Consider the following 27,236-nt stretch of genomic DNA (forward strand, 5'->3'; position numbering starts at 1 on the left):
GTATTCAGTGACTGCAGCTCCGTAGGTTTGCGGCAAGATATATTTTTAAAAGACAAGAAGCTGATCATATAAGATACGTTTAAATTAAATTTTTAACAAGCCACTAATAATAATAAATAATACCTAGGCACACAGAGGCAGTTCTTTGTACGTGCTGTTCGAACTTTGAACCAATTGCAACACATTATCAAGGCAATCAGTAACGAAACTCAATTTCAAAACGCACTGCAAGACTATTAAACAACAAAATTTAGCACATTGCAATTTAAATTTAAAGAGAGCATGAGAACTAATAAAAATTAAAATTTTAAATTTTTGAGATATAAGTTAAATTTAGCAAATTAAAAAAAATTAAAAAATACACAAATTTAAAACTTAAAAAAAATTAAAAAATTTTAAAATAATAATAATAGTAATAGTAGTAATGAAAATTATTATATATTTAAATCGTATTTATTAAGATTGTAATTATTATTTTTCCATACCACCTGAGTCGATCCAAATTTTAGAATATAAGTTCAATAATCAAATTTTACACTTGTGATTAGCGCCTTAATTAATAAGAATGCAACAAACATGTAGAGCTGGGATAAAACAATCAAATAAATAAATGTATGCCAAACGTCGTAAAGCGTATCTAATTGCCAGGATTTCAACTTCGAAGCTGTGGTAATGAGACTCGGATGCGATGGCTTTTCATTAGTAAAAGAAAATAAGATGATGCTTCTTATCTAACTTTTTTTAAAACAATACTGCCGCCTAACCATGGGAGCTCGCATCAATGTGCACTTCCGTTTCGTAATGGGGGTTGAAAATTTATAGGACTGGCGGGCTCGACATTGCTGCTCTAAACTCAAAAAATTTATTTCTTTCGGAATCTGGCATTGGAAAGGGCATTCCTTTTCTTAATTGAACGGTTGAGGGCTTTGCCACGAGTGGGAAATTTGTGACAAACTTTCGAAAATATGATAATAAACCGAGACAAGAATGCAACGCTTTCTGTTGATCGTTTTCGTATACCGTTTGATCGCTTCTAATTGAGTATCGTTAGGCAAAATTCCCTGAGTACTAACATGGTAACCTAAGTAATTAATCTATTTTTGCAAGAAGATACTTTTTTTTAATTTATTTCGAGACTAAACCTAACAAGAATCCTCAGTAGCTAATACCTTTTGATGCTCATCTACCGTTTAAGAAACCATATATGCAACCATTTGACGACTTCTGACAAGATCGCTTAATACGTCAGCTATAAGCCTTTGGAATACAGCTGGTTCATTTTTGAGCCCGAAAGGCACCCTCAAATACTCAAACTGCCCATCACGGATTCATCATCAACTCCTATGAGGTGGAAACCATTCTTAAGATCTATGACTGAAAACACGGATTTACCTTAACGGTATTCTAAGCAATCTTCTATAAGCGGTAAAAGAAAATTGTCTCGCATTGCCTTCTTATTCAACCCACGGTAGTCAACACACATTCTTGAATTTCCATCTTTCTTTTTAACTAGTACCACAGACGACCATATGGGGAGTTACTTTGTCGAATGATTTTATCGGCCAATAGTTTATTAACTGCACCAGAAACAATCTCCCTTTCATGGTATGCGTGGGAGTATATGGAAGTTTCAGTAAGAGGAACGCAAATTTTGATTCTTATTAATGTAATGGCTTGCTATATTCCGGATCAGGATCACTAGCCGAGTCTATCTAGCCATGACCGTCTGTCTGTCTGTATGAACGCTGAAATCTCAGAAAGTATAAGAGCTAAAACAATCAGACTTGGCAAGCAGATTCCTGGGCTGCCTGCGCTGCGCAAGTTTGTTTCAGCGGTGCCATGCCATCCCCAAAAATCTGTAGCGCCTACAGTTTTTATTATAGAAGCAAAATTTTAACTGAAATGTATTTGTCTCATCGGTAACTATCGAGTGACCCAAAATAAATCTGCCACTCCCACAAACGGTTTGAACGCTTAAGTCTGTCAGCCGCCCACGTAACATCTACTAAAATAAAATACAATATAAATAAATAAAATAAAAAAAATAAAAAATGATAAAAATGTTAAAATAAAATGTTTCGAATTAAATTTAATAAAAATTGGACGACTCTAACGTAAAGCTGTGAAAGAAACGGTCAGAGAAATAATGAAATCATTTCCCTTTTAATGCTTTTTTGTTTTAATGTTACTTTTAACTAACATTGATTATTTCTTATAACTGCAAGAGTAGCAAACTTCGGCTTGCCGAAATTAACTTCCATTCTTGTTTTCCTTTCCATTATAATGCAAAACTCAAAAGATAGAGCTCTTTTACACCTACTGGCTTTGGTTTTAATATGTCAATTTAAATAAAAATCAATATTTTTCAGGTTTTTCAAACTCTTGCAGAGATTTGGCTCATCTAGCAACTCTTGGTTTATCACCATCATCCTTTATTCGTCACCCTTCTTGATCATCATTGCGAAAGCGTTGCACTCGGTAACCAAGGTAAAAGGCTTACCAAGGAGATAAACGCGCCACTTTTAATGCATTTACGATTGCTAAAACCTCGAGCTCGTAGGAACTGTACTTTTCTCCACAACAGTTTGTCTTCCTGCTCATGAATTCAACTTGATGAAACTGCTGGTCCTTCTAGTTTCTCTGCATAAAACGTATACAAAGCTTCGGTTGTAGCTATAGTTTGAGTAGTAGCTATTTCAAAAGGTTAAACGGAACTAATCCTTGCTCAGTCAACGTGAGATTTCAGTCCTCCTTTTTATTGCTTTGAGGTCCCTCAAAGTAGCCATGTCATATCGGCAAAAAAACAGTAGGAGAATTTGAGATAAATGTATATGACTAAATTCATAAGGCCCTTTATACTTCACGAATGCTGTGATCTTCCTGGATTCTTCGTCAATCGGTACATGAAAGAATCCGTTTATCATGTCAATGGCACGCAAGGGGGGTCATAGAAATGATATTTTATTGTCATTTTATATGTACTTTTTATTTACAGAATTTTTTTTAAAAAATGTAAAAATCGCCTAAAACGTGATTACGTAATACAAAGACAGCCTCTAGATTTTGCTCAATACAACGCCTTGTTTACCTTGCAATCTGGGATGTTATCTTCGAAGTACGTTACTAGGTTTTCCTCAACAAGATTTATCGGTTTGCTGATCTCCATTAAACTAAAGAGGTATTTGATGTCTCTTTTGTCTGTTTTTGCCTTTGGCGCAGAATCTTGTACATCTGTGTTCAAAACTGGTTTTTTCTTCTTCAAGTCGTTTTTCAGCTCAATCCAACCCCTAGCTTATCTTGTACTTTTTATAAAAAGCTTGGCTGCTTCAATCAGGAGTTGCTTGGCACAAATAAAAATGTCTGCAAATTATCCCTACCCACGATAACTGCAACGTCTGACGACTTCTTGTTCGGAGCCTGCAAAAGATGCAACACTGTCCTTCAAGGTAAATCTTGAGTTAAACCGCTTCTTGGTTGTTGGAAGAACCACTTCATCAGCATCGCCGTCCTCATCGTCAGCCACCCTTACACTTACCCTTACTCTTCTTTGTAAATTTCGTGGTATGCGGCATTTACTCTTCGCCACGGAATCTTTTGTTGTTGAAAGGATCACCTTTTGCCTTCGTCGCAAGGATCACCTCTCGATTTACTTCTCTCACAGGTCATTTCTACCTTCGTATTCAACTGCGATCACGTCGTAAATAATTCGATCACGGGCATTGCATCAAATTGTCGTAGATTTTTTTTTCATCGGGTTTTGTGGGTTTTGCATTGCAGACATTATTTCGTTACGAGTTTTAGCGCGTTAGTTTTCGAGAACGCTCACAATCAAGTTTTTGCACAACTTTTGACACTTTTTTGTGGTCTTCGTAATCAGCTGCTTTAATGTTTGGATTTTAAGGATTACTTTGCTCATATTATGTTTATTTTTAATCATGTTTAATATATATTCGGCTATTGTTCTTACCAGGTCACTATTACTTTTGCTTATAATGGCCTTACGTAGTCTATTGTCGGGTTTATTGAGCACATACAATAAATGTTTGTATGCTTTCAAGCAATTTAGGATCTTTTTCTAAACCATTTTCATTTGAATAGCACACATAATATTTTGAATAAAAAACGTCTGATCTAAACTTAAGCGACCGTTAATTCCCTGAGTAAGATCAGTAAGTAAACATCCGGGAGGTTGATCCGTTACTTCCTTAAATATTATAAATAGCTCCTTTGAGTTTCTAGGTAAATTTATCTCGCTAAACATTGAAATTGAAGCTTATCAGGACGATTTTTGAGAGCAACAATGTATTTGGTATTTAGTAAATTATTTCTGGTGTGAGAAGATTAATGAAATATGTTGTGAGTTACAACTATAACTGATAAATTCCCATGCTATGATCCTTTTTTAAAAAGGTCCCACACATTTTTTTTAAGGGCTCCCATCATCAAGACATCTAACATTAAAAGAATTTGTTCATTCGTTTCATTTTCAGCTCTTTCATGCTTGGGCTTGGCACTCTTAAAAGAATCCATAATGAGAGGCAACCTGATAGGAACATGAATTTATTTTACCGTTGCCGGCGTCTTCCATTCGTCTTTTAGTCCGTATACCCGTTCATCAGTCCGTTCTCCTGTCCGTCTGCGGACTTTCTACGCAAACTAGTACATTTTTCAGTTTTAAAGCTATCGGGCTAAAACTTTCCAAAAAGAGTCGGAACCAGCCGGATCGCACAACGATATCTTATAGCTCCCATAGGTGTAATCGGAAAAAAATATTAAAAAGTTATGTCTTTGGTGTTTTTTTAGTATTTAACCTCCTACTTTCGGAAATAACTTTTTTTTAATAAGTTTTGAATTTCAATATGATATATTTTTAAATATATCATTAAGCTCTCATAGGAACAATCGGAAAACTCGTGGGAAAATAATATGAAAAAATTATAGCTTATTGTGGGGTTTGTCTCAGATCTTCTCGGGATAAAATTCTCTGACATATTAAGCATGGCAAAGGACGAACTAACAAGCCTGCTAATCGGAAAAAATTGGCAGTGGACGGCGCAGAGACCGTAGAACAACTGCGGGCCATGAAGTTGGACAATATTACTGAAAAATCGGAAGGCGAAATCGATGAAGTAGCTGAGAGCCAGAAGGGGACGGCCGCAATCCTGACGAACTTGTCAAAATTATAAACCAGTTGACCCTGTACTGTTGGTGTTCATGCATGGATCCGCGAGGTGGACTTGGTTGCTGCTACAGGGGTTTGCCCGTTCATACATGATGTATGAAAAATCTACCACCTGGAAGGAACTGAGCCAGTGTCTATTAAAAATCTTTGTATTCCAAATTACGAACCATTAGGGTTTAAAGCAGTTGCAGAGTCGATCAATCCTTAAAGGCGAATCACTGCTACAATATTTTATTGCCATGCGTAGTATTTCTAGACAGGGAACGTTCGAGGACACGGACGTTATAAAGTACATTGTGGATGGCTTGAGCTGCGTATGAAAATGATGGGTTATCAGATTGTACAGACCGAGTTCAAACGAAAGCCATATGCTTCAAGTGGGGCTGTACCTTTGCGGCAGTCATCTTACGCAAACATTTCTGATTCTCGTAATGCAGACGCAAACATAAGGTGCTTTAATTTCCGATCAATGGGACACATGCAGAGTGATGAAGAAACCGTGCCAGTCTTGTATTACCAAAGCCACTGTTACTGGGACCAGGACATTATAAAAAGCCTTTACGTTAATAAGTTTTCAAAAGATTTTAGCTCGCCAAGAATCAAAATGTGCATTCGTCTTACCAAAACACTGTATCCCTAGCAGATCCATAGGAAAGATTCACATAGAGAAACAACGACAAATCTTGAGTCGTAGGGAGGAGTGCATTTGACTAGCCAGACTTAGGCTAGTTTAGACGAAATTGCAATTCGTCAACTTACGGGTGTTGGGTCCTACTGGTAACCGTACCCTGGCAGGTGGCAAAGTGCATCAACCGGCCAGTGACTTCTAAAATAAGGGAATTAGAGAAACATTATCCCTAGGTGGGAACACCTAGTTAATTTATTCAATAAGGGAGGGCTAGCGAAAGCTATAGTCCGGTATAAAAGACCACAGCCGAGTGGAGGAGATAGACAGTATCTGTTCCGGTCTAAAAGTTCACTCCCCTCGAAGTGAAGAACACATCTGAGTGGAGACTACTGTTACGAAGGACGTCTATATACTTTCCTGGATGACACCCTTATACTGAAGGACGACTACATCCTTTCTTGGAAGACACCCTTATCCTGAAGAAAGTCGACAAAGCAACGGAGGACGAAGTGTACAAGTAAACTAACTCGATGTGGTAAGAACCCCAATACGGCCATCAAGACGTCCAAAGTGGCCGGTAGTACCGCTAGATCGTTGACCACAAGCATTATATTCAGGATGTGAAAAAGACCATGAAGCTCATAGTTGGGCTACTCGTGGTTATAGTGGTCCTTAAGGTCGTCAAGATTTACAAACGCTCAGTTCAGCGTCGGCGCGACCAACATCACAAAGTAGTGTACTACATCGGAGCATAAACAGAAGCAGTCGAGGCAAAAGTGCTCAAAACAAAAAGACATAAGACAATAAACTAAAAAAGGCGAATTAAGTGGCAATTAATTACAAACAAAAGTGAATCGCCAAAAACAATTTGAAACAAACGGCAATTGAATACATTTTCAATGCAAGTGAAGTAGCACCGACAACTCAGACAAGAAATTGGAGCTGCACTAACCAGATAAAGCTCGAGCATCGAAACTGACGTGTGCCGCTGTGGAACTCCCATACGATGCATTCATACATACATATCTATACAGCCAAAGTGTTATTTTTTTTGTGGAACGTAATTTTTGTGTTATGTGTTTGTAAACCGCCATCCAATATCGCACGTATATATATACAAATAATCCCATTAAACGTCGTTCAAAACTCAAAATCCGGAGCGTCAGGATTGAAAAGGGGAGTAAAGTTTTTCGGAACGAAGTTCACACTTTTATGAATATATATATATGTCGGAAATTATTTTAAAATACTAGGTTAAATTATTATTGGTAAGTGTCAGAATCAGAAGTGGGATCACCTGCAAGACAATTCAGGCAATAGCTGTCGCACGCTTTTACAAACGCAAAATAAAGTGTTTGCAGAATTTTTGAAAGTGGCACAGTCCACCCCGACGCCTGGCACGCTTACATTTTCCGCAGTTCTACCAACGTTTGATCCCGAAGCTGCTGACGGCGACGCAGCAGCATGATCCTGTGTGAAAATCCGAAGGAAAGTTGCGTCTTTGGTGATGACGCTCAGCAAATCGCTTCTCGGAAGCGCATCGCAGTGGCTGTCTCTGATTTTTTTTGCTGGAATGACCTGGGCGCAATTCAAGGAATTATTCTTTGAGCGCTACGAAGGCAACGAGACGCCGGCTGCAGTGTTGCTCAACACGCTGAAGGGACGTCCAAACTTCCATGAATGTCTTTCTGTATACTCTAGCCGATTGGTTACATCTTTATTGACCAAGTGGAGAGCAATGACATATGAAGAAATTGCTGTATCACTGGTCCTAGCCGATACATCTCAAATCGACTACAGACTGCAGCAACTCAAAGATCACACGTTCGTCAGAAACTCGGAAACCCCCGAAAAAAGAGGTTCAAAGTGCAAACGCCGATAAGATGCCATAGTTGCGGAAAACTCCTACTCAAGGCAATGGAGTGCCGAAGAGAAAAACAACGAAAAGGAGTATATTATTGTACAAAATGACGCCTTCACAAAGTTTGTCTATCTGTTCCATACTTGGAATTTAGACTCTGTGAATTGTATACAGTCAGTGAAGTCCGCTATATCAATATTTGGTGTCCCTAGCAGGATTATAGCGGATCAGGGAAGATGCTTCACGATGAATTTTGCATGTTTTGTTCCTCGAATAGCATAGAATTTCATGTGATAGCAACCGGTACTAGCAGAGGAAATGGACAGGTAGAGCGTGTCATGAGTGTGTTAAAAGAGAAGTTAACGGCGTACAACACAATTGGCCATAAACCGCTAATCACTAATCGGGTGACTGGACATAATCGGCTAGAATTGTTGATAGGGAAAGAGTCGACGCCCTTGGAATTGTTGACCATTAATGAAAAAATGCAATTCGATGTTGAAAAAGCTAGAGGAAAGGCTAAGGCAAATTTTAATAAGAATGCGATGTATGACAAGGCAAGAGTTAATAAAAAGCATGCCCATGTCATTAAATATTAAATAGGCGATCAAGTGTTATTAAAAAGTGACAAACGACACCAAACAAAATTAGACCCTAAATTCAAAGGAACTTCTTGAACTTTTCATGGTGACCGTTATATTTTAAAGTCATTAACTACTAAGCGTATGTATAAGTATCCACATTATAGTGTACGCAGTCCACCTGATAAGCGTGAGACTTGCGAGTTAATAGATGAGCTTGACGACGTCGAAGGAGGCGTACGTAGAAGAAAGAGATCTGCAACCTAAGAAAGGTGTAGGTGGAGTCATACACAGGGACTGAGTTTATACATGGTTAAGTGGCACAGTGGTGCAGAGCATCGCAAAAATGCGGCTCTCTTCTGCGTATACTCAGCGCACTGATTTGCATGTGAATAGCCCGCTAAACCAACTTTTGATGATTAGTCAGTTAATATCCAGACGATTGAACTTCTATAATGTGATGTTAAAGGATTATCCTGCCAAGTTGTCGTCTGATGAAATGTTTGACGGACATCTAAATGTATGTGTTTGTGCCGAAACAAGCTTGTACTCTAGTAACTAAAAAAAAAAAACAAAAAAAAATAGCGTAAGTAAATAAGTCAAGTGTTGAACTGATAGGTAATGAACAAAGAATGTCATTATAGATTTCCTCTCAGTGTATGAGTTTTGCGAAATAAATGAAGATCAAAGGACATTGCAAGAAGAGAGATATTTTGTGGGAGAGCGCGGTGGAAAGGAAGTAGCAAAATTCCTGCTGAGCGTGGCGCAATACAAAAAAAGAAAAATGAGAAGGTCAGTTCGAGTTAACGATTCTTAGTAAAAAGACGAGCATCAAAAGGTATTAGCTACCTTACTGAGGACTTTTTAATTAAAAAAAAGTATCTTGCAAAATATATTGATTACTAAGGTTACAATGTTAGTGCTCAGGGAATTTTGCCTAACGATACTAACGATTGGTTTGTCCCTAATTTCTCACGCGTGGCAAAGCCCTTAACCACCTATCAAGAAAAAACGAAACGGAACTGCACACTGATGCGAGCTCCCATGGGTTTGAGGCAGTATTATTTCAAAAACAGTTAGATAAAAGCTTCATCCCGTTTTATTTTACTCAAGAAAAGCCACCGTAGCCGAGTCTCGATACCACAGTTTCGTGCTTGAAATTATGTGAATTTTATACACGTTTCCGAACATATTTGGATCACAAGCCTTTCCTAATTGTAACTGATTGCAGTTCCTTGGTTCTAGCCTTGTGTTAAAAATCCATCAATTCTCGTATTACCCGTTGGTTCCTTGAGTGAGAGAGTTTTAATTAATCGATAGCCCATAGGCCGGGTTCAAGTATGGCTCATATTGATGCGCTAAGTAGGCAAACGCAGTTGTTAACTGATGATGTGAATGAAGAAGTTTCCGATACGTGTGTGACACCGTCTATGAGTAAAAGTGTGTGTACCTCCGTGTGTACCTGACGTACCTTGTAAACCTGAAAACCCGATTGAAAATGGAATACCTTGTAAACTTAAAGATCCGATTAATCCGTGGAGGTATTCCGAGAAGTTGGTAAGCATGTTGGAATTGTTGGAGCGGACCCATGCGACACTGATTTTTTTCCTATTTCAGACGGAACAGATAAGAGATGCTGAAGCTCGCTTCTTGTGGCAGAATTTGTCGATTTGTTTGCCGTGTATTTTACATTGTGTGCCAAAGAGTATTCATGATAGGACTTTCCATAGCATAACTAAATCCGATTTCGTTTGATACAATTCATATAGATCAACTAGGTCCCCTTCCTTCTATAAATTCAAAGAGAAAACACTAACTTGTAACCATTGCTGCGTTTAGAAAATATGTAAAGTTATACCGCGTGAGCTTCAACAGCACTAAGGAAGTGAACTATTCCTTAGAAAAATGCGTCGATTATTACAGTCGTCCCCGCTAAATTTTATGAGACAGGAATTCTTGCTTCACATCCTTTGACTTTTCTGCATCCCCCGAAGCAAGAAATATTGGCCATGTTTAGGTACCTACTGCTGCCCCGCAGGCTGACGGGTAAGTCAAGCGTATCAAATCCTATGCTATGGAAGATATCCGATCCCCTTAATCAAGCAGACTGGTACAAGTTACTCAATCTAGTGGTATTCGCAATAAATAACTCTGATCTGTGTGGTACAGGCAAGACACCCAGATCAGAGTGGCCCAGTTGTTGATGAGCTTACGGAGTATCGTGAAGATAAATTAAGTTCCGAAAACCTGCGTTGCCTTGGAAATAAGAGAAATGAAGTTAGCTATAACATTAAACGGTCACAGACTTTTATTGAATCCATATATATTAGTGACTTTGTTGCCATTCGCAATGTTGATGTAAGGCCTGGAAATTTTAAAAAAATTTGCACCTAAATACCGTGAGCCATTCGATCGCTACGATGTAACCGATGTAAGAAATATCGCGCTTGAAGAAGAAAAAATAACTTGACAAAAAGTAAGCCATCCCAGCGGCTCTTGCAAACAGAAAAAATCAAGTGTTTATAGAAAAAACATTTTTAATATTTTCTGAATTCCGAATTTAATTTGATCGAAATCGGACGACTTTATCATATAGCTGCCGTAAGAACGATCTGAAAATTTATGGGAAAAACTTTTTCTATAGATTGCCTAGACAACTCTATTTCTTGTTCTCCTCTTTGTAGTGTCTTTATTTATATTTCTGGTAATGTCTTTTAGGTCTTCAATGGTTATTTTCAATAACGAATCTGCTACGTAATTGTCTTTACCCTTTACTTTACAATTAAGTTGTACTCTTTTAATTCAAGCCTTATTCGATTGATTTATCATTAAAAAAAAATAAGTATGTCAGTCATCTGTGATCTGCTTTGACAGTAAAGTGTCCACCATAAATATGTGGTTTGAAGTATGTTATTGCCCAATGAACTGCTGTAAGTTCTTGTTCCGTTGTTCTTGAGTTACGTTCACCCTTTGCCATCTGTTAAATTATATGTTTTCGGAACAACCAATGACTATTAGATCATCCACGTAAAGGAATGCTATAGTCATCATTTTCTGAAAAGAGTTTGGCGCTATTTTTAAGCCGAATGGTAATCGCGTGAAGCGATACGAACCATTGCTTGTTGAGAATGACGTTATATCATTAGATCTTATTTCAAGCTCGATTCGGTGAGAACCTGACATTAAGTTGAGGAATGAAAAATGTCTTCAAAAATGCCATCCATTTTAGTTAGTGGGAACTTATCAGACAATATTTTTTATAGATGTCACGATAGTCAATTTCTAATCGCAATTTCTTTTTATCTGGGTCCGGGATGAACTCATATCTATTTCTTGGTTTGAAATCAATACACTGTCTTCTATTGAATCTATGTTCATTTTTCGGAAAACTTGGGATCTTGCTGGCAGAGTTATGGAGTTATTGCCAGAACTAGATGTTATTGGAACATAAATTGGGAATTTTCAGTTATTTAGTCTAATTATAGACCAATCGTCGGATGGCTTGAAGTGTAACTGACAGTTGTATTTTTTGATAAAGTCGATTCTCAATATTCCAACGCAGGCAATGGCGAATTGTAAATTTACTATATGAAAATCATGTGAGATTATATATTTACTATCTATTTCTAAATGGATATTTGTCTTATGCCTTTTGAAATTTCTTGACTGATTCTTTTGATGTTTATTACATAGTCAGATTTAATATCAGGAAAAACATCTACATTTTGATTGAGTATCAATATGTTTGCACCAGTGTCTATTAAAAATACAAGTTTTTTTGCAGCTGAATGAATATTTGAAAGTTACAAATATATTTTGGCTGAGATTGATTGTGTGAATTTTTGTGGTTCATTTTGCTGGGTATTTAAGGTTGTTGAAAGTTTACCAAAGTATTTTGGGTGACCCTAACGTTGTTGTTATTATTGTTATTCGTAGAGCTATATAGAGGTCTATATTGTTGGTTGTTTCCTCTATAATTTCCTCTGTTATTTCCTCTACAGCTGTTGTTTTTGTTATAATTCTGAACATTGTTTCGATTACAATTATAATAATAATTGTTAGTATTATAATAGCCACGACCATTACCTCTACCGCGACAATTACCTCTGTTGTTGCTATTATCGCTCTGGCCATGTATTTTGGCGTCTATCATTTCAATACTACATTGTCAGTACTTAGTGATGGCTTCGTTCATCGTAAGTGCGAAGTTTCCTGTCTCAAAATTGTTTTTAGATTTTCATGCGCACAGCCACACCGAATTTAACAGCATGATTGAGGCCGCCAAAAGCCTACGTAAATTGTCAATTTCTATTGTGAACTTTTCCGCAATTTTTCCTTTTTGTGTACTTTTGGCCAGTTTTGCTTTTACTTCATCAGATGTTTCGCCTCCTACAATGTCTTGCAATTGTTGTATAATGGCAGTGATTGTTGTTTCGTTGTGTATTTTTGTCAATGTGGATTCTATTATTTTAGATTTTATTACATCGACTGCGATCTATTCGAATGTGTCATTTGTAGAGTTTACTAACTTCAAAGCCGTTACGAATCTCTGAAAAAGTATCCTCTGCCCATTATATTCTGGAATGGCATTTGAAATGTCTTTTATGTATGCCCTTTGGCCAATTGTTTTATCAGCCATTATGACTGGTTTATCCTTAACAGTACTACAACGAGATACATATTCTAATTCTTCTGACTCAGGTAACGTTATTACGGCACGTATTGTCAAATCGTTTAATTTTTCTCGCCTATATTTTCTTTTTCTTCTTCTGAATCTATTTTTTCAGTAGTATCTGTATCGGAATTCAGTTGTTGATTAGGTTCAGTCGTCAGCGGAGTATTGAGAACAGTGGGTATAGATAGATACAAATCGTATTTCTCTTTGATAGTAATAGGATTGGATCTCATCCGTAGTAGTAATTTTGTGGCATATGATCAGTGTGACTGGTTTAGTTTTTCTCTGTGCTTCATTTAAAGTTCTACTAGTAATTTAGAGTGTTTGTTAATGGTGCCTTCTTGTATATTTTGATTTTGATTTTGGCATTTAAATGATTTGTCAAACGTATTTATACCCGTAAATTGTAGAGTAAAAAGGTATACTAGATTTGTATGTAACAGACAGAAAGAATCGATTCCGACCTCAAAAAGTATATGTTGGAGATGGGGGTGTTTTCGGCGCTTCGCGAGTTGATTTATACGACATGATTTTGCTTTAACTTGTTTTCTTACTAGGATGCGCAGCGAGTCTCAATTGTTTGTGTTGCCCGTTCGAAGGTTCTCAAAATAATGATTCAGGATTCCATTTTCTACTCTAGACAACTCTATCGTGTCCTTGTCATTCTGTCATTTTTTTAATTTATTCTCTACTCCCTTTAATTTTACTCTCCTTGGCGCCACACTCGGCTAAGTTGATTTAACACCTATCCACGCTCTTGAAACCCTAAACGAGTTTCTTTCCATTACATTGATAATCTGAAACAAATTCTAAGTTACTAATTTTCTTAAATGATGACTTTTTTCATAAATAAGCTCTTCGTGTCATTGTGGTAATTTTCGCAAGCTCTCATGCGAATACTTGTATGTTAATCCCTTCTAAGCAAAATATGATCGCCAATCCCATGTTTCACAATTTTTGCTTTATTTTAATCTTCCTTACAGTCTACTATTACTACTCTTCCCTATTACTAATTCTAGAGGGCTGAAATTAGTCACCCGATTATTAGTACAATTCATAGCTAATTAGGTGTCCATCAACGCATCCTGCCAAGAGCGTTCGCTTTTCTCAATTGCTGTCAAAATACTTTTCAACGTGCTCATCAGGCGCTGTTTGCACTGCTTGCACCAGTTGCAATTGAATGTCATTGAATTTTATTTGATGAATAGAAGTCACGAAATCGACCACTAGCAAATCTCCTGCCTTGATCTGCAACAATAAGACTGCCTTTACTGTGTTGATACAATTTTCGGAATCCAAATTCAGAATGTGATATGGAAAACATCCTTGGTTAATGAGTCTATTTGTACTATAATATATTCCTTCAAGTCAGTTTTGCTGCTCAGCTTACTAATACCTAATTTCATAAGTTTTAGCTCTGTCATCTTGCATCTCACCTCCATTTATGTGATTCATGATATCAACTATACCTAAGTATCTCTGCTGTTCAGCAATTAGCCAATTATCGGTTATGACTGCTAGGTTAACGCGAACCTCAACTACTCTTTCTGTATTCTACGCTAAATTCGAATGCCTGCAAGAACGCCCACCATCGGTGTACCCGTGGTGTCAGTTCTGCCTTTGTGCGACTCGCTTTTAAGGATTTGCAGTCATTATGGATGACTTTCTACCAAGCAGATAATGTCAAAAACGTTTTACAGCATTACACACGCCTAAAGTCTCTAGTTCTTATGAATGATATTTTGATTCTAAAGCCGATGTACTCTTGTTGCAATATCTGATCACCCTACATTTGCCGTCAATTCTGTGAAGGAGCATTACACCGTAGCCATTCGCGCTGGCGTCTATATGCAATTCGATCTTGTCAACACGTAATCATGTAATATTTTACGTGTTTCTTCATGGTTTTGCTTCCAAAAAATGCATGTATGTACCAGTTAGCTGATACAATGGTTTCATCTGTTCATAGAGTCGTGAAGCAAACTGTCTAAAATTTGAAGCCAAACTTATAAACTATCTTAACTGCGTGGCAGTAGTTAGTTGACTTAATGCGGATATAGCTTTTTTTTTTTCTAGGATTGGGTTTAATTTCGCCATCTTTAAAATAAGACCCGAGATACCCTATTCCTGTCTTGAAGAATGTCCAATTCTTTATGTTGAATGATAATCCGGCATTTGACAAGGCTTTCAGCATCATCTTTTTTGGAGTTTGCGAATATCAACACATCATCAATATAAAAAATTGCACATGAATATTACAAATCACCTAAGGCTCATATTATCGCTCTTTGAAATACTGACGAAGCGTCGTAGCAAAAATCAGTAAACAGTCTATCACTTCCATCTTTTTTTTTTAACTAAAAGCTACTTCGGCGGATGACATTAATTTCAATTATTTGTTGAATTTTGTCCTTAAGTATTAGTTTTTATTTCTGCATTTAATCTATACGGGCGTCTTTGTACAATCTTAAGTTAAGTTACACGCCTGTGTGGCATGCCAGTTATGAATCTATCTGAGAATTCATTTAAAATATTTCTTATTATTAACTTATCATGATCAGCTAGTTCCACATTATCGTAGCCCAAAATTTCCAAGATGCTTATCGAAGTTTCATTACTCACTATATTTACAATTTGATTCATTTACATTATGAATTTGTTTGCATCTACCATGACAGCAAAACCTACCTGCAATATTTTTCGACCAGCTCAAGGTAATAAGCCATTACTACATTAAAATGAACTTCTACATTAAATTCGAAAATACTTACAGTTGCCAATATTTTAAAGTAACTTTAAACAATGTTATTACGTATTCCTTTTAGAACTACCGTTGTTGTAGTTGTAATTCGAAGTCGTTTCCTTCGTATGATGAATTGGTTTTGATCGCTTCTCTCTTTTCCCTTCTTCTTGCGGCATTCAAACGCTTTATGTCCCATCTTGCCGCAATAATGATAATAATCTTCCTGTCTGGTCCTTGAGTCAATCCAGAGTGTTCGCTCACTTTGCTGAACGCAAACGCCTTTCGGAGTTGCTGAAATTCATTCCTAGTTTTACGTTTGTAGTGAAAACGGAAATTTGCAGCCTGGGATTGATATGGGACGTGTGGCCCAACACTAATGAAAAAGCTATCTCATCTTGGATCATTCCTTCATAGCGTTTTAAAAACAAATCCTTGAATTCCAGGCATGACATTCCAGCGAAGAAAATTTGGGATAGCCATTGCGAAAAGTTTCCAAGCAGCGATTTGCTAAGCTCCATGACTGGTGCTCCGTCTTCCAGTGGACTTTTGGATACGACCACATCCACGGTTTTAAACCACTTTGCGGCATCGGCCACAGGCCGATTAAACATATGCAATGTCACCGAAATATTTTGCGAGGCTGCAGTCCATGTACTTTGCGCAGTATTCAGTAACCTTAGAAAGTTTTGTGTCTCTAAAAATTTCCTGCAGCACACCGTAAGAATGTTCTTGTGGCGATGGGGATCCCACTTCTGATGTCGGAGATGGGGGTATCTTCGCCGCTTCGCGAGTTGATTTGTCCGTCATGATTTTGCTTTAGCTTGTGTTTTCTTAATAAGATGCACAGCGAGTCGCAATTTTGTGTGCCCGTTTGAAGGTTTTTGAAATAATGAATCCTGAACACTTTTCTACTCTGGACAACTCTATCGTGTCCTTGTCATTCTCTAGTCACTTGTCATTCTTTTAATTTATTCTCTACTCCCTTTCATTTCAATCTCCTTATTTCAACTAAAATTGCGCCACACTCTTTAAAGGTCACACTTCTTTCTCTCAACTCTTTATTTCTATGGACAAGTTTCTCTCCGTTACATATATTTTATATTACATTATATATTAATAATTTTAATTCTTTTGGCATATATATATTCTTTATTGGGATCACAAGCCGAGTCGATATAGCCATATCCGTGTGTCCGTCCGTCTGTCAGAGTCAGACTTGGTATGTAGATTTCCGGGCTTCCTGCGCTGCGCAAGTTTGTTTCATCAGGGTGCGACGCCCTCTCTTACGCCCACAAAGAAAAAAAGGTAAAGCTAAAAAGCTAGAAACAAAATTCTTCTTAAAATGGGTCTCATTGACACCTAGATATCGTTTGAGTCCATTTTGCCACGCCCACTTAATTGTCCAAAATTCTTAGTAAAATGGATTAGTAATACCAATACCAATGGATTGACCTAAAATACACAAACGGCCAAAACGCTTAAATAAGTATGCCCCTTACATTACCATATATTTGAATAGCTATTAAATGGCGGTTTACAATATCTCTTTGCTGCTTATATATCTCCATTTCTCTTTCGCTCTTTGAAGCTGAGTAACAGGTTTGAGATAGTCAAGACACTCGTCTATAGCGTCCTTCCTTGCTCTTTTTAAAAAAATTTCCTCTTACTGCAACAGTATTCAAGCTTCGGCTTGCCGGAGATAACTTCCTTCCTCTTTTTTTTTGGTGAAACTAAATACATAGCAACTAAATACATATCGCGCCGTCTTTTGAAAAACATTGAAGTTGTTTGTGCAATTCTTGCCTCTGCTAATTCTTCGTTGTTGCGGTAGGAAAAGTTTTGGACGCTGCTTAGCTGCATTTGTTGGGTAATAATAATCCAGCAGCGGCGGTGAAGCTGGATTATTATTGTCGCAATGACTGTCATTTAACAACTCAAATTTAATTTCATTTTATATTTCCCTTTAGCCAATCTTAACTGGAGACGAAAGACGCTGCGAATTCTCGAGAGCGAATAAATCTTTATTGCGCTCCCGCCTAACACTCTTCAACCAATTTCAAAGCCAAAACGAGCAAACAAATAATAATTCTAATAATCACTGTGGACGGTAGTCCACATAGTGGGCCACCGGGAGGGTGTGCAAAGGCGACTACTATATATACACGAAGAAGCAATAACTAAACGGATCACACCAAGATTTAAAAAAATTACTTGGTTTGGGAGAAAGAGCGGTGAAAGTGTAAAAGTTAACATTTTGAAAATTCGATAGTTACCATAGTTTTGTTCTTACTCACTTAAATAGTAATACGAAAAACAAGATGTTGGGGGACTTCTCAAAATGGAAAAAAATTCTGTTTGTGAGTTTGTCGCAAAATTATGTTTAAGGATCCTAGAAATTTTAGAACCTTTTAAACTGCTCTATAAAAGAAATATTAGTTCTATCACTTGCTATTTGCTATTTTGGCAAGAAAACTGCTATAAATAGATACATTTTGTACACCCGTTAAATGTGAACTAGCCACTGGCTTGTGCTATATGTCCTTTAACAGGTATTTCGAAATAATAATTTATATATATAATATAATTCTTTTAAACACGATTTGTCTTAATACCAACGTTTAAAAATTAAGGGCAAAAGCTTTTTATTCAGATTTTAACAAATTTGTTTTCTGATTCTCAAAAACGGCTCAAACGATTTCAAATTCAATTTTAAGCTGAATAGTTCTTGAGACTCGACTTTTGACGTACGACAAATTGTTATAAAGAGTTTGAATGTTCGGCAAGTCGAAGTTACACTTGCAGTAATAAAAAATAATCAACGCTAATCAACATATATATTATTATTTTAAGGGATTGTTGCTAGCTTTAGTGATATAAAAAAAATGTTTCATTATTTCTGACCGTTTCTTTTGACAGCTTTATGTTAGAGTCATCCGATTTTTATTACATTTAATTCGAAACCCTGAAATATAAAAAATGATATTTCCAATACTATAAGATAATTTGCCGAAAAACACAGGAGCTATAATTTGTTTCTTATTAAAATTGAATTTAAAATTCAGAACTAATTAAAAATTAGTAATTCGAGGCGTTGGAGGTTATATGTCAAATAACACCAAAGATATAAACTGGCTTATAATTAGACGAAATAATTAAAATGATCCGATTTATGTTTCAATAACATATATACAAGATCCCAAGTTGTTAGAAAAATTTAAATCAACTAATTTACCGCTGCACGTGGCACCTGCTCCGTGCTGTGCGCAAAGGGAGAACTGTTAATACTTCCGCCAATAGCAGGAATTGGCACGTCGCTGCTCACTGCTATCTTCCGGGAATTACAGTTGGGTATTGCTAATATTCCGTCTCAGTTATTTTACTAGCAATATTGGGAACAATAATGGGTTGTACTAATAACAAAAATTACAAAAAATTCACACGCGGATATAATGGGTATACAAATTTTACGAACCGTCCTAGGGAGAAGAGGAGGAAATCGTGGCGTATAGAGTAAACTTAAGATGCACAAAATAATCAAGATCCATCAAAATGGTATTTTTTAATATTCGGCTAGGACTGAATCCTTGTTTAACTGAAGGCTTATTCTAACTGGGAAATGGACTAACTACAAATTCCAAGGCAACCGAAATATATACTGACTCCAACAAATGGATCCCTCCGGGACAGAGCAAGGGTCAGGCGATCTTTGTTTCCAAAAGTGTTGCACTGGTCCTATTCATTCTGATCCCAGAATGGAGAGGTTTCCTCAAACCCGCATGGTCAAACTCTCTGCGTTTCCAAGGAGCGTCAAGCGGCCTTAAGTCATCGCGTCGAACCAAAGAGCATTTCGGGATACAGGACGGAGTCAACGATTATCAAGACAAGCGTAATCAGCAGCCACAACTGCTAGCCAAGCCAATTCGGCGGGACGAACCTATAATTTATTTTTTACTTCCCAAAGCTGCCGACCCAAATCGTTGCTGTCGTTAAGTACTAAAGTGGAACACGAGAAAGGCCGCGCAGGTGAATTAACAGTTTCCCGACGCTAACCAAAGACCATGTTGTCTAGGGTTTGTCCTGAGTGCTTATGTCGTATTTGTCCTCCCCTAGGCTAGTCGAAAATCAAGTCAGCGCCGACCAGAATGTAGACGTGTTTAGGTCTGAAAAAGAAGGGGTTTTTTTTAATCTTGATCTTCAAGTTCTGCTGCGATCCGAAGGCTGCTCCACAGAGTTATCCAGAATCGATTTGAATTGTGGTGCCAACATTTTCTTGCTTCCTGTAATCTGACTGTTGAGAAGATTCTTATCTATACCAGAACCTCCTGACACCTATTAAACATGACTTATATACTTTTTACATGCTTTCGGTGTCTTTAGTACGTTTCAGTTTCAGTTGAATTTAAGATTCCGCGTGCATCGGCCACCTCCTTTTCTTTTTCCTTATTAATAAAATCCTGGTATCTCTTTTTATTTTTTTATTCTTCCCTTCCTATTCTTCCGGAATCTTTTCTCTAATTATGCGATTGAATGGTGACGGATGGTGACTAGCCCGTTACTAACAATGAAAAATGACCGCTTGACTAATGACCTATTCATGTTTTAAGCCTTTCCATTAGCTTAAGGACAATATGGAGTGGTTGAAATGAGGTAAATTCCGGTCGCCTCTAAAATTTACGCTCACATATTGTCTAATATTGTTTGTTCTCAATTTTTTCGGAAATCCCAATCTATTAAAAATTTCGGCACCATCGATCTTATTATAAAGTTTACTTCGATGTATCTAGAGTAGTAATCGATGAAAACTTGCAAAGGCTTATTATTTAGCAATGGTCCCAACAAATCAGTGACTACCCATTCCCTTTTGCTCGTAAATGCATGACGTCTTATTGGTACTGGATTATATGGTAAAGATATCAATATACAGTTAAATTGAAATCATATGGAATATGTTTTCCTGGCCACCCCAATCAAATGATTTAGTAGTTAAAAATGTCACGAATGCTTGACTTATGTGCCGGACTTATATATCATTAGAAAACGGTATGCTCGCAAATCTAATACCCACCTTTCAATTCTAATTAGTTGTTTAAAAGTTGTTTAAAAAATCGGTTTTAATGTCTAATGATCCGTTACCAACTCGATGCCAGCAACGTAGTAATTAAATTTTTCAACGCTCCATGCCAATGCCAGACTTTCCTTTTCCGTTTACGAATATCGTTTCTCAACATCTGCAGCCTCTTACTTGTAAACGATATGATAAAGGTATTGTTTTCGACATCGAACTGTATTAAGACCTCTCCCAGCGCTACTGGACTGGCATCAGCAATTAAGTGAGTTTTTAACTTAACGTGAAAAGACGCCAACTCCGGAATACGTGAAAACCTAATTTTTAATTTGTCGAATGCTGTTCAAGTTGGTTCTACAGAAATTTCTCGTTCCGTTGTATCAAAAACCTTCCTACGTACGTGACCAGGCCTAAGAAACTCCGAAGTTCTTCTTTGTACTTTGGTGGCCTAAAAGCCGTAATTAATTATACCTTCTATGGATCATCAGAAATGCCTGTGTCAAATAATATATGCCTGAGGAACTTGTTTTCTTTGTTGAGAAATCTTTTATTTTCATTGAAGATAACTATTACCATCTCCACCATTTTGTCGTGTTCCTCCAATGAGCTCCTAAAGATAATTACATCCTTAATATAATAAATTGCATTCAGGGATTTCGCTAATCGTTCCTCGCAGTTTTTATCTCAGGTGCTGGGCTAAATCTTATATGTTTACAGTCCTTGTTGTGTTACAAATGTAGTAATTTCTCGGCTTTTGGGATTCTTCTCGAGTTTTTGATAAGCAGTTTTCAAATTCAGTCAAAAAATACTTAGCTTCCTTCGGCTTTGTTAAAAAAGAATCGAATGGTTAACTTTCCCGCTGAAATACTACTTTGGACAATGTGTTAGGAGCCCAAAATTTGCACGCGCCCAAAGTATCGGGGAGCGTCGGTGCGATATCACCCCAAGAGTAGATTAAATCGACTAAGCAAAAACTAAGCTAAAATGTAATGCTACAGGAAAACGATAACTTTGACCAAAACCTAACCTCAACTCAAAACGTTGCAAATCAAGCAAGAGAAACTGAAACTAAACGAAGAAAACCACGTGAAAAAATTGAAGTGCAATGGGAAGAAAAGTAGAAAAAAGTAGAAAAAGTCTTACCAAACTTATTTCTTTTAAATGTTTACGTTTACTTGGATAAGCTGGATAAGTGGATAAGCTAGAAACCCAAAGACATAATTGGTAATCAAGGAAAAATTTTAAATTTAGAGAGAGGAAACAACAAATAACAAGCACACAACTTCCGGGACACACACAGCTTAAAGTAACCACACTTGGAGGCAGCGGTAACGCCGATAGGGTCGGTGAGATGGAGGCCAACACGGCTGAACGGTCATGAAGTAGGAGATGTCAGCAGCAACGCTAGCAGAAAAGTTGCGAACTTGGGGAATAACTTTTGATGAGACGTGCAATTTACGAAGTTACGAAGATGTCTTGGTATCGCCTCATGGTACAGGAGATGCGTGCCAAACTTTTCAAGCATAGTGCAAGCTTAAGAAAGAACCCTTGCTCACTTGCCCGGATTTTAACGAAAGGTTTTTTCTTCTAATCCTTGATTCTTATCTCCTTGGTTATTTCCGCATAATCAACGTTGGAACATCTGTTACAATTCTCCTTTTTGGCTGGACAAAGAAAACTAGTTGAATAATCATTTCGGCCACATCTGCCGCACTCGTGTTGGTGTTGTTCCATTTATCCGTGCGCGAATAAAACTTATTGACCATAGAGCTGCTTGCTCGCCTGTTTCTCAGTAAGACAAAAAGATGTAACTCCATCCAACGATTGTTTAGTTGAAAGCATCTCTTTCTTCAGCTCAGCCGGTGCTCAAGAATCAATTAGTTTATCCTTGAGACAGATCTCTTCTATTTCTGTTTTGGAAGCATCAAAATTTCACTTCCTTACCTCTAAAAAATAATATGAGGCCTCGCCGTAGGAGAGTTAGTCATTTACTAATAGGAAAACTGAATGATGTACGTCCCTGTAAAGTTACAACTTGTCAATTTTAATGATATACAATTTAAACGATATTCCTTCTCTTTATTTCCCTTAGCAATAGACTGCAGGTCGGAATGGAGAGAGGAGTAACGCATAGTGCGAGAAGCCCTTCCCGCTCCCCATATCATTGTTTTTCAGCAAATTTAAAACTAACATTAACCTAATCGGAATGAGATTATTAAAATTGGTATTCAGAAATATTGTAGGGATAGAAGGGGTAACGAAACTGAGAAATTCCGTATGATGTTAATTATTTAATAGAAAAAGTTAGTCGCGCACTCCCTCCTCCCGCCGGCACCGCTTTTCGCTTTATCGCGCAGTTCTGCTTGCTGCCTTTTTGCCTTTTTTTATTGCCTGGCTCTAACGTAATTGCGAGGCGGTCGGGCTTGTGGGCGTTAGAGTTGGCTAGGCAAACTTTTTTTGAGGTAATCCATTTATGAGACAAATACATTTCAGTCAAAAATTTTTACCAGCATGATATTGGTGTCCGCCACAGTGTTTGGCGGTACGTGGGCGTGAAAAAACTTTTATTAGAGCAATCGATAGGTATTAATGAAAATGTGGTTTTTGGCAGTTTGTGAGCGTTACGGTGAGCGCGGCAACCTGCGGTAACAAACTTGCGCTGTGCAGGATACCCAGAAACCTGTATGCTTAGTTCCACTTTTCTGGCTTTCAGACGAACAAGGCTAGATCGACTCGGATTAAGATCCTGATCAAGAATATATATACATGGGGTCAGAAAAGCTTCATTCTTTCTCTGTTTCATACTTTCCGACAAACATAGTATACAACTTTACTCTACGAGTAATGGGCTTAAAAATTCTGAACACATCTACGCGCTCAAAACAAATATATACCACGTTTGAATTAAAAATTTATAATTCACCTACCAAACAGAAGCTTCCACAATTAAACAAAAGATATCCCAACGACTGCAAAGCATATTTGGAATCACCATTCTGTGAATACACCTTAGTCTATTATTTACGTTACATTAACTAACCTGGTCCAAAAATACAAATTTTCTGATGTATGCTCAAATAATAAAAATATGTATGCTTAATAAAAATGCTACTTACATTGCTTTAAAAATAAGCGTAAAGCGAACCAGATACACTTATCAAACAGTTGAAAGGGCATCTGCTGGGCGGACGGGATCATCATAGGCTTTAACATTAATTTTCGTGGTGTAATCTCCTTGATGTATGACGTGGAAGACATTTGTTTCCCAAAATGCTCGATATCTGGATAGACACAGCGTCGACGCCATATATAAGGCATGGCAATAATACAATAGAAGATAGGTCCGGAGAAGAGAATCGTCAGAATTAAATATGGCCAGATGTCTGGCTTGAATGGGCGCATTATAGCAAAAGCTTCGTTAAGGCGTCTGGGGGCATGAGTGGCAAAGGCTCCTGAGTCCGCCAGGGTAAAAAACGAGAACTCGACAGCCTTTCGGCGCTCCAAGCCTAGACCAACGTCACCCAAAAAAAGGTCTGCCCTCTGTGAGAAGAAAATAAAAAATATTTACATGTCTTTTTTAGTATTGTGACTACTGACTCTAAATTGTAGCATTCCAATTCCACCCGTAAAACTGTCATTTGACTCCTTGGCATTATCAGACCTTATTGATCCCTGTGTTCGTCCCGGAGCATCGATATACTTGAACCGAAAGTTCATATGCTTGGCCAGTACTTTCAGTAAGCGATGATCTCGACCACCCGTGACTTTCAAATCAATATACTGCGTGCTACCAAACACTTTTGGAATCTCCTCCTCTTCGTAACTGTTATTGTAATAGGTGACCCAAAACCACGGCGGAGACTGTAATGCAAGATATGTTATTTGGTGCATACTTGTATTGAATTGTTCAGTATTACATGAAACACTGGTACTAAAAAAGTACGACCCTCAAAATTGGCGTATACGGATGCCGCCGTTGGCAGAAGAGGTATCCGTTGCAGACCAAGGCTTTCACCATCATACCAGTTAACCAGCTGCAGATGACCGACGCTACACGGTCTGGCCTGGTTGTAGTAGATGCGGAAAGCATTTTGGCGGGGACAGGTGATCACCACTGCTCGCAGCGGCTCCCTGAAACTAATAGCGTCAGATCTTGGTGGCAAACGAGCTCCCCAATAGAAGATAAACAAGCTTAGACGATGTGCAAGGCGCCGGTAGTAAAGGCGGTGCAACAGCTCCTTTGGGTCGTCAAAAATAAGGCTGATGCATTCGTTGGCTCCTTGAAGATGGTTCTCAATGTGCTGAAAAAAGAGCTCGGTGTCGCTGAATATAACTGATTTATAGTAGATTTGATTTAGTCGCTGTAAGAATTCATTAAACTTAAACCCGCTGTCGTTTTGGCAGCCTTCGTCAAGTGCTGTGGAGGGTACCAATATGCACAGTAGAGGTTGTCGCAGGCCACTGATTATTTGCGAGAGCGCTGAAGGTTAAGGGCTCATAAAACTTTACTTTTCTGAAAATATTATATTTCTACGAACCTATTGAAGTGTTAGACTCATGGCAGATATTAGTAGTCAGTCTCCCGCCATCTAGTGAATTAAATAGGTATAGCAGAAGGCCCCATGCAGGCAGAAGCTTTTCCATTTTGAATTAATGGATCAAAACTTGCGGACCTGCTTTATAAAGTTCTTACGATGAATATTTTATCCGCAATTATTGCATCAACGTCTATACATCACATGCCAGAGGCCGAGATAGACTTGCTGACAGCTCGGACAGCTCCAAAAGTTAGGCTGTACTGCAATGTGTTAGGACAAAAAATCGATTTTTTTACACAACCAACCTATCAACGGGGTACTAGCTTTTTTATGAACATTTACATACCTCTTGCTTGTAAAGTAAAAGGGTACATTAGATTCGTCGGAAAGTATGTAACAGGTAAAACCAAGCATTTCCGACCGCATAACGTATACATATTAATACATTAATCAGGAACTAACGAGTTAAACATTTTATTTACCGTTAAGTCGATAGATATTGACGAAATATTTAATTTGTACTGAAAAATCTTTAAGCAAGCTTTCATAGCTCTCATAGGAATATTCAATAAAAATTAATTCTTTGGTGTTTTTATACCCTTGCAGAGGGTATAATGATTTCAGTCAGAACTTTGCAACGCAGTGAAGGAGACGTTTCCGACCCCATAAAGTAAATATATTTTTTATCACCGTCCGTTTGTCGTCCTTCTGTCCGTTTCTACGCAAACTAGTCCCAAAAGTCTTCCTTCTATCGCAGGTAGTATATAAGTCGGATCGGACAATTATATCTTTGGTTTTCAATTTCAAATTAAATTTTGTCAAAATCGGAAGACTATATCATATAGCTCCCATAGGAACAATCGGAAAATTAGTGGTAAAAAATTATTAAAAAATTATATCTTCGGTGTTTTTTAACATATAACCTCCTACGCTTGGAGATAACATTGTTTACTTGGTTTTGAATTTCGAATTAAATTTATCAAAATCGGACGACTATATAATATAGCTGTCATAGGAACGATCGGAAAATTAGTCGGAAAACATGAAATAAAAATTATATCTTTGGTGTTTTTTAACATATAACCTTATAGCTGTCATAGGAACGATCGGATAATTGGTGGGAAAACATATGAAACAAATTATAGCTTTGGGGCTTTTTGACATATTATCTTATAATATTGGGAATATAAATTTTCATATTTTTAAGAATTTCGAATTCAATTTAATAAAATAATTGATTATTTTTTATATCTGCAAGGGTATACAAACTTCGGCTTGCCGAAGTTAACTTTCTTTCTTGTTTTAATATCACTGAAGTCAGCAACAATCCTTAAAAATTTTCCATGGTGTTACTGAAGTTGATTATTTCTTTTAACTGCAAGGGTATACAATCTTCGGTTTGCCGAATTTAGCTTCCTTTCTTGTTTAACATATAACATCCTACGCTGGAAAATAACATTTTCTAATTAGTTCTGTATTTTGAAAATATGCCATAATATGTACACCAAATTATAGCTACGGTGTTTTTTCGACATATTATTACCGTCGGCGGCAGTCCACCAGGGGGGTTTGCCAAGGTTTAAGTGAACGAAATAACGATAATCTACAGTAATTGTCCGATGCTTAAGACTGATACATCAATTGAATGGTGTCAACTCAAATGGTTGCATATCAAGACTTTAAGACAATCAATCGGTTTAGTAGAAAGAGTGGTGAAAAAAGTGAAAATTTGGAAAATTAAACTGTTGGGTCCTATGGGGATATATACCCCGCTATTAACCTAGTTGTATACTATAATACGCGTCCAAGGACACCCTTACTGTCGAAATCGAAATCGGATGCTCCGTTCAACGTGATACGCAAAACCATATTCTTCTTTCAGTTTGTTCGTTTGTTCCGAAATTATGGTTTAGGATTCTAGAAATTTTAGACTATGTTAAACAGCTCAAAAATATAAATATTA

The 27,236-nt window shown here is 37.4% G+C and overlaps 1 protein-coding gene and 1 long non-coding RNA gene across 2 annotated transcripts in view; both read right to left on the reverse strand.

The window, feature by feature from the left end:
* The window catches only part of LOC108034371 (ionotropic receptor 40a), a 229,655-nt gene extending 204,276 nt beyond the window's left edge, over positions 1 to 25,379 (reverse strand). The window contains exons 1-4 of the mRNA XM_044093875.2: positions 25,274 to 25,379; positions 24,653 to 25,215; positions 24,333 to 24,596; positions 23,852 to 24,275 (exon numbers count right to left, since the gene is read on the reverse strand). Of these exons, the coding sequence (XP_043949810.1) occupies positions 23,852 to 24,275; positions 24,333 to 24,596; positions 24,653 to 25,215; positions 25,274 to 25,379 (1,357 nt within the window). The remainder of the gene's footprint in view (positions 1 to 23,851; positions 24,276 to 24,332; positions 24,597 to 24,652; positions 25,216 to 25,273) is intronic.
* On the reverse strand, positions 20,780 to 21,528 carry LOC127011792 (uncharacterized). Its single transcript, XR_007765108.1, has 3 exons — positions 21,309 to 21,528; positions 21,136 to 21,257; positions 20,780 to 21,074 (listed from the first exon to the last, which is right to left on the reverse strand). It is a non-coding gene; the product is annotated as an uncharacterized LOC127011792 (long non-coding RNA).
* Positions 25,380 to 27,236: the final 1,857 nt, after the last annotated feature.

This window comes from Drosophila biarmipes, unplaced genomic scaffold, assembly GCF_025231255.1.
Source record: "Drosophila biarmipes strain raj3 unplaced genomic scaffold, RU_DBia_V1.1 ptg000008l, whole genome shotgun sequence".
Taxonomy (NCBI): domain Eukaryota; kingdom Metazoa; phylum Arthropoda; class Insecta; order Diptera; family Drosophilidae; genus Drosophila; species Drosophila biarmipes.